This window comes from Thalia democratica, chromosome 1 (assembly GCF_965202585.1).
Source record: "Thalia democratica chromosome 1, ktThaDemo2.hap1.1, whole genome shotgun sequence".
Lineage (NCBI taxonomy): Eukaryota > Metazoa > Chordata > Thaliacea > Salpida > Salpidae > Thalia > Thalia democratica.
In genome coordinates, this window is record NC_139165.1 from 74264814 (window position 1) to 74274012 (window position 9199).

General features: G+C 24.3%; 1 protein-coding gene across 1 annotated transcript; it reads right to left on the reverse strand.

Moving 5' to 3' along the window:
* Window positions 1-5327: 5327 nt before the first annotated feature.
* LOC145839181 (lipase member K-like) lies at window positions 5328-8111 on the reverse strand. Its single transcript, XM_082946792.1, has 3 exons — window positions 7662-8111; window positions 7149-7451; window positions 5328-5342 (listed from the first exon to the last, which is right to left on the reverse strand). The coding sequence occupies exons 1-3, from the start codon at window positions 8109-8111 to the stop codon at window positions 5328-5330; spliced, it is 768 nt and encodes a 255-aa protein (XP_082802918.1).
* Between the last annotated feature and the right edge of the window lie 1088 nt (window positions 8112-9199).

Here is a 9199-nt window from a genome sequence, read left to right on the forward strand (position 1 = left end):
TTAAGTCTTGTTTAGTACTAATGATTTTAAGTAGAAATTTATTTAAAAACCATTGAAACTACATTTTATAATTGACTAGTTATCAGAATCGGTAAATACTTTTATACACTTAAATTTTAAAACTATAAATTACATAGTTCGTATAATCTCTAAAAGGCTAACAAACAAACTAAAATAAATACAGAAAAATGTTTATGCTAATTTAATTAAGATTATATTAATCAGCATCTATAAGAAACATTTTAAAAAGTAAAACAAACTAAACTTTAAAAAAAACGCTTAAAAATGAAAATGTTTATATATTAACGCTATAAATTGAAACTAAACTAATTAAATTCAAACCTTTTAAATTTTTGAAGATGATTTTAATGTTAGAAATATAAATAGTTTTTAATAACGATATCTAAGGTTTTTGTTAATGATATTTTAGTTTTGTGATATGCATTTTAATATGTAACTTATAACTAAACAAATTCAGTTTAAAACATCTGCCTTGAAATTCAACTTAACGTTTTTAGTCTTTTATAGTTTCCAAGTTCGTTTTATACCGGAGAAATTATAAAACTTAATTATGAAACGAATCCTTAACTGCCTTAGTTTTAGCTTAACTTTAATTAATAAAAAACAAAACGTGTTACTATTAAATAAACTTAAAAAATAAGTTCCACTTTAAATTTTTTTAGTTTAACAGCTGCAATATTTTAATATAAAACTTAAAAAATAAAACTAAACAAAAAAGAATAACTTAAAACCTACTAGTAAGTAGTCTTTCATAACAACGTACTTGTAAAATTATTTGTAATTGACTATAATTATATGTTACCAAACAACTAATGATTGGAAATTATATGTTTTTTAGAAAAGTAAACCCAAACATTTTTTTTTCATGTTATAAATAGTAAACTAAGCTTTATGACATAAATCTTATAAAATCAGTTTTATTTATATGTAGTTAATAAATAATGTTACTGTTTTCTAATTCCCTGTATTAATTAGTATACTATGTTAAAGCTGTATAAAGTTATGTAGTTATAAAATGCTATAAAGCTGTTATTTACTTTCTAAGTATACTTATAATTAGCTACTTAAGTATTTTTGTTTAAAAGTTGATTTTAATTACTTTGTAAATAGCTTATTTAACTTTTATTAAATGCTTTCAATTACTTCAAACTAATTTAGTTGTAAACAACTATGGTAAGAATAAGTCAATTAATCAATATAATAGCTTCATTAAAGAAAATTACTAACTTTAATTTTAGAGCTTGATTTCTATAAAAAATGATTAAATAATTTTAATCTGTTAAATACTTTCTAAAGTACAAAAATGTACAATAACAAAACTAAGCATGAAATACTTTAACTTTTAGTTTTAGATTAAGTTAATCGCTTTTATTACTAAGAATTTATTCATTTGTAATCAAAAATGATTAGAGTTGCCATCAACTTTGTTTGAAAAACTAGAAAAATGTCTTAATTCTAATTGTTATACACACATTCATAGCTTTCATCAAACTTAACTTAAATTCGGTTAATGTAAAAAACAAATGTAAATAAAAAACGATTTTAAACAACTATGAAAATCTTAAAATTTTCCTTAACATAAATAAAAAAAAAAACTTTAAGAAAGCATTCTCTAATTTATAAGTAATAAGAAATCAGTCACAGTTTAAACTTAATTTATTGACTAAAAAAGCTTGTTATTTTTAAATAAAATCAAGAGTAGACAACGTTAAACTTTTAAAAGATATTTCAAAAAAAAAAAGATGATGTTAAATGTATTTAAAAGTTCAGATTTAAAGTTATATAAAGTGTCTTATTCAATTAATCATAAAAATCGTTTTAATATTTTTATCATAACTATCTAACAATCTAACTATATAAAAATATCTCAAAAACTAAGGCATTTAAAGTTATTGCTTAATTTAAATAAAAATATCTTAAAAACTTAGGTATTTTAAGTTGTTGCTTAATTTAAATTTATCCTTTAGTTTTATAACACTCTAAAACACACTTTTTAAACTTAATTGATTTTTAAGTAATAAGTTTGTGACAAAGTTGAAATTTTAAACTTTTTATTTATAATGACGCTCTGTAAAAGTAACAAATAAGAATTCTATATTAAGTTATATAAATAATTTCTGCATGGTAAACTTCACTAAGCTACCTGTTTTTAATAAGCAACTTTTTTTAAAGTCGTATGAATTTTTTCAGTTTTATCATCAACTTTAATTGTATTTTCTATAACAAAATTAAGCATAGACTTGAAAAGAACACAAAATACGAAACACATAACACAAAACAGTTGTTTTTTAAAAAACTCAAACTGTTGCTTCTTTTAAATGTTTTGTTATATTGGTCATAAGTTCAGTGAAGCTTTTAAATAAGCAGTAATTAATAATAAGTACTTCTTGATTAGTTGTTCACTTGTTTTAAAATAAATAAAAACAATTTAAAATAAGTTTATAATTTAAAAAGTAATTGTTTAAAATAAAAACAAACACTTTAGATTAATTTGTGTACAAAAAAAGTTAGCTTTTATATAATTCTTGTCTACTTTGTTAATAAGTGTTATCATTATCATAAGCTTTTATATAATATTTTTATATTAGAGTAATTTTTTAAAAATTCGATTGAACATTACTACACGTGAATAATTATAGATTAATTAGTTTTAGCTTAGTGTATATCAATTTATTTAGTTAAATCTTTTTATAAACAAAAATTTTATCAGTTGTATAGTATACGTTACACTCAGGAAAGTTTACAATAAACTAATGCTAATTAAAAATTAGTATGTAAAGTGTTATGATTAAAATTTTTGTTTGACTAAGTGTCAAAAGTATTTAGATCAATACTTTTTTAACACACATTTTTTCTCTGTAATTTATTTTGAACTTAAATAAATATTTTTTTTTACTTAATCAAAGTTTACACCAAATAACTTTTTTTTAGGTTTGTTTATAATTGTAGTTGCTAAAACTAACTTAGATTACTTTAAAAACAAGAAGTTCTTAAAATAACTATTTTTTATGTTAGCATGTTTATTGCAGTTCTTTAAAGTTTTAATAAATATGTCGGAAATTCATAACCTAAAATAACTTTTCTTTTATTATACTTTTTTTTACAGTTTCAATGCCTTTTAAAATCGATTTAAGTTTATTTATTTTTTAATACCTAAACGTCTCATTTTAAATAAAAAAAATCGTGTCATAAAGTGTGTTTATTTGGTGTAAAATAATACTTAGTTTCTAAAACATATACTCAAAATCAAACAGTATATATACACATATATATTTGGATTATATATATGAACTTAAAAAAAATCTACGTAAATATTTTTACTAATAAAACAATTTAGAATTGAAAAAATAAAGTTACATTAAGAAAGTTTTAAAAAACTACTTTAATCTTTTTGATGTTGAGTACAAAATGCATATTCTTTTATATAGACTTCATACATTGAATTATACGAAGTTAGATATATAAAGATATCTTTCACTACACTTCAAGAAGCTATTACTATAAAGCTACGAAGGTAGTTAGTTGAATTACTTATTTTATAATGCACTCACAGTAATAAGCTAGAACAAAACAAAAAATTGAAGAAATTGTAAATATAAAAAACTACAAACAGTTTAAAATTTTAGATAAACTTGTCAACTGATTAAGCAACTATAGTATTAAAGCTTTTTAAATTAAAAAATTACTAGCAAACAAACTAAAGATTAACACACTACAAAATCTTTAGTGTGAATACTAAAAACAATAAGTATTCAAAACATAAATAATGAAAAAAATTAAATAGAAATTAAAGTTTGTAAGAAAAATAAGTAAAAATATTTCAAATTCTTTCAAAAGAGCTAAAACGGTATTAATTTTTAAATTGTAATGATATGTATTAAGTTTAAAAATGAAAGTATATTAAAGATTAAAAAAGAAGTAATAACTAACATACGTTAGTGGCAACTGAGTCAAACTTTGATTAAAATTTATATCAAACAAAGTGAAAAATTAACTCATAAAAGCGTTTGTCAGCGTGTAGCAGAATTTTTTTTAAATAAAATCACAAATAAAAGAGTTTTGAAAATATAATAAAAAGTCTTTAATTAAATGATCTAAATCACACGTTTTATAAAAAGTTTAATTTATCGGTAAAATATTGTTGAATCGTTATTCGATTTGAAGTAGTTAACATGCATAAAATCATTTTTTTGGTCTTTATGATACTAAAAAAAGCTATATGCAACAAATCATGTCGTAATATTTTAACAAACAATCTAATTTATTATTCAAAAAGAGTTCATATTTGAAAAGCTTTATGTTTTTCTATAGAAATGCTAAGAACATTGGACAAATAAAAAATATTTTGTGGCACAAAATGGTTTAGCTCTACAAAATACGCAATTATGAAAGTTCATCATTTTTTCATATCATTTATATACTTTCAAACTGTACAAACAAATGATGTATCGCCGACCCCTAAAATAGGCATTTTTTTATCTCTGCATTCGAAAATGTTAACTAAAAACACAAATGTCCGAAGCGCCAGATCATCACAGAAGAAGCTAAAAGTCTATATTTTCATTCTCGGAACATTAAAGTAATCTTGTGAAATATCGCTACCACAAAAACTTTGAAAACACTGAATGACTTTTCCCAGTTGGTTTTGGTTTTTCTGGTTTAGTGCTCTCAGTTTTCTTTATTCCTTCACTAATTTCGGTTATTATGCTTTTGTAGGCCTTTACAAGAAAAAATGATTTATTAGAACTTTTAATAACTGTACTGACTTCGTTCAGAACAGTACTAGTTTTTCTCATAAATTGAAGCGATACTTGGTTATGGTTACTTGCAAACGTAACATTAATAAAGTTTAAAAAAAAAAAAAAAAAACTTTTGTATTTTATTATACTACACAGCTTATATAAAATAATTAAATTAAAAAAAAACTATTAATCTAACTTTATATATTTTTAATATTAAAAGCTACTACTTTTATAATATTAAAACAAGGTAATTGTTGTTTTATACTAGATAAAATCAGTTTAAATTTGTACTTTTTCATTAGCCGTCAATCCGATAGTGAAGTCTGAATGCGTGAAATCGTCAATAATTTCCAATCGCTTCAAATTGGGCATCATGGCAGCGAACATCTTGCAATCGCCCAACACCGAAATGCTGTCAAACTCGGCACAGTACACAAAAGTGTCCACTTTGTACTTTTTCAGGTCGTAAACCGGCGCCTGTTCGCTTCCGTACCGCCAAAAATTCTCTTCTGGTCCGAAGTCGTAGTAGAGCATGCCAAACCTGTCCGAGTTCGCCATTTGCACTCAGTGGTCAATTACCTGGTGAAAGTTAGTAATGTAAAGAATCTGTATTAGTTGTTACATTTTAGTTAAGTTAAATAAAAAGCATATGACCTTACAAAAAAAGGTGTTTAAACTCTTTATTTTTCACATCAAAAATAATAACTTTTTTCATTTAGATAAGAACAATCAAGTTTTAAAGTGTTAAAAGCAAAACATTATAACAACTATTTATCTAAAGTATTTTGTTATCAAATATTACTTCAAATTATAAAGTTATTAGTATACATTACATCTCTTTCTTACCTACTAATTAATATTTCGGTTTTTTTTTTTTTTTAAGCGAAATTTAACAGTAAACTATTCAATTTTAAACAAGTGTTAAAGTGTAGATGTAGTTGCAAATTTTTTCATACTTTTGTTAATAGGTTTTTAGTGATTTTAGTTTTTTTTACTTTCTTGTATACAAAATCTAAGCTTTTCTTATTTTAACACTATAATTTTCGATTAGTATTAATCATTACAAATTTCTAACCTAGTACAGTGAAACACTATTAATAATGTGTTTGAATGAATATTGCCTTAGATTTTTGTACAATAACAACTTCATTAATTGTCAAAAACTATTAATCAGAAACTGTTTACAATGTATTATAAATAAAACCCTACCCAATATTTGTTAATTTTGAATTTTTTCCTAATTTATTTATTATTGTAAAGAAAAAATTTAGTTTAATTTTTTTAACTATTTTTTATTAGATTCAAAAATTAAATTAATAAAAAAAAATATTATTAGATTTATATATCTTAGTAGTATTTTTGAAACATTGTTTGAAGCAAAACATAGTTATTTTTAAAAATAATAGTAGTAGTTTCAGTTAGATGGGTTAAAAAACAGTTAGTAAAGTTTTGAATTTTCAAACATATTTGGAACATATGGCATAGTAAAAAAAAGTTTTTCTTTATTTTTGTACTAGTTGAAATAGTATACAACTTTTTTCAATGATTTTTACGACCTTTATTACAGTTTCCTTTTTTTTTAATTTTTAAAGTGTTTATTATAAGTCATTACCTTTTGATCAGTCAAAATGAGTCTTAAGTTATTTAAGCGTATTTCAAAAAAGTATAGAGATATGTTGGGCGTTTAAGCAGATTAAAAATTAAAATATGTATGTTCAAGCTTTTGAAAAGCTTAAAATTACTCAGATTGTTATAAAGTTCAATACACTAAATACATTTTTTAAATATAACCACCTGTAAAAAATTTTCAGCTCAACAAGTTTTAAATTTAACATTTAAAATGTCCTAATTTTATTACAATGCTCTTTTATATTTTGACATATAAGTCAAGATACATTAGTTTTTAATTCAAAAAGTTTTTGGTTTTTTAACGAAAATAATGAAAAGTTATTTGTGTTATTATTCTTTTGAAACATGACAATTAAGCATACAACCAGTAGAAAAAGTTTTATTATTAAGTCGTAAAGGAATACTACTGTAATTAAATTGTGTACCATTATTTTGTAAGTAAGTTAAATAGCAATATAGACAAATTACCTAAGCACCATCTATCTGGAATCAGATAAAGCTATATGTGTACAACTTTCAAAACTTATTCATATATCCTTTATTATTAAACGTAAATGTTTAATACAAAACGTGAGAAGTTTAAAACTAATTTAAATTTTAACTTGTTTAACACAAACAACTTAGGTATGATTGAATTAATAAAAAGTTTGTAAAAACACCTGTTCTGAAATTGTAAAGATATTGTTTAAATTAACTAATAACTTCTGTTTAATTAACACTGTATAACTTTATAAAACAACCAATTAAATAATAAACTTGTATTGATGTACCACCTGGTTCGTGATTCGCATAAACTTCAGTTCGCGACTGGTTTATGTTTCTCCTGTTAGCAAACCCTTCTATCGACCAAAGTTTTGAAAAAAACTCAGTCACTCTGCAAAATACTCTGCTGAACTTACAAATTGTGCTTTTTATTTCCAGCACCGACTGTGGCGACGGCAAAAATTCCCCATATGCAAACTTCCGATCGAGTTGACTTATGAACTGTACGATAGGAGCCATTTGCTTCAATGGATAACTCATGTTGGCTACATAACCAGTCGGAGCCATCGCGAAATTCTATATTTGGTTTTTGTTATTGTATTGTAGGAAGGTAAAACTTCACATTAGTTTTATTTAGAATATGTTTTCTATATTGACTGCTAATCAATTTTGGTTTTGATTAAGATAAGTTTGAGCTTGTTATTTTATTTTTTGTTAAAATTTTTTTAAAAAACAACTTTTAAGCTACTGTTTTTTTTAGTTTACCTTATTAATTTTATCTGAAACCTCAGCTCCTTTAACAATGACACTTGACATGACGACATTGTTGGCTTGCGAGTGTCCGATGAAGTTTATCTTCTTCTTCCTCGTCGCCGCCAGTATGTGCTCCACCATGGCCGGAATGTCGAACCTTCCCATCTCGTCCATGCTGAACTTCCAGAACCTCGGGTCGTTGGGCCGCAGTTCCAAGTGCCTCCTGCTGTACTTGTTGCCGCGGTTGTTGCCCAGCCACACGTCGAAGCCCGCGTCACACAAAATAAAAGGCAGGCTCTGGTTCCGCGAGTCCAGCAGAAAGTAATCGGAAGCCTGCAGCAGCCCGTGCAGGATCAATACGGGAAATCCCCTCGAGTTTTTCCGCGGCAGCCTGTGCATCTGGAGAATGTAGCCGTGCTCAGTGATAACCACGCTCGCCTCGAAGGGAATCCCCTTTGATAAAACTAACTGTTCAGAATCCATGTAAGCTTCAGGTATGAAGGCGAAACTTAATTCAGATAAAAACACCAAAAACAAAATTTTTTCAAAAACTATTTCCTTGTAAATACATATTTACTATTTGAACAAGCCATGAATCTTTACATTTATATTAAAAAGTAATTCTATTAGATACAAAACATAATGTTAATGTTTTAGGTTGTTACACATAAATATTTGTAAATTGATAAATTTAGGAAAAAGTTATTTTTCCTAGTACACTATAAAGTTTGAAGCAAATGTTATTAAAGTTCCTAATTAGGTTCAAACTATTTAATAAACGTGTAAGTTCTTATATCACAAGTATTTCTACGTATAAACATATGTCTCAAATTGTATGATTATTTTAGTTTATCAAAGTTTTATTTAAGGTTTGTTGTAAATTACAGTTTTTGAAAAACAAGATGCATGCTACTAAAAAGTTTATTATAACTTAAATTTGCTTTTTAAATGCAATACATACAAACCATATATTGACCAATTTTTTTTTGTTTTATTTTTCTCAATTATTCTTTTATGAGCTTAAATATTACCTAATTTAAAATTCATATAAGTAGAAAATAAGAAAAATCAATTTTTTAACACGATAGCACTTATTAAAATATCAAAATACTATAAATAAAGTTTAGACTTTCTACTACGAATTTCGAAGTGTTTGAATGCATAAATTATTATAAAAATCACCTTAAACAAGTTCAAAATTTCGTTGTTTATATTAGTTGTACAACTAAAACAATTTATTTAAATTTTATGTTAAATATAAACAAATTTACTCATAAAACCATATTTACTTTTAATTTTGTAGATCATATTATAATAAGTAGACATAAAACAGTTTTATGTACTTTGCTCAATTGTTTATTGAATAATATTTAATTTAAAGCAAAAAAAAACTTTTTATAACTCTTTTTATTTTCTATTTTTGGTTTATTAGTCGTAGTTGTAAATATAAAAAACAATGTTGTGTAACTTCTGATTATAATTTTTTAAAAGCTCGCCTAACTTATTTAATACAGTTTACAATTGTTGACTGGTTGTATTTTACCAACAAAAAAGTAACTGTAGTAAATTCT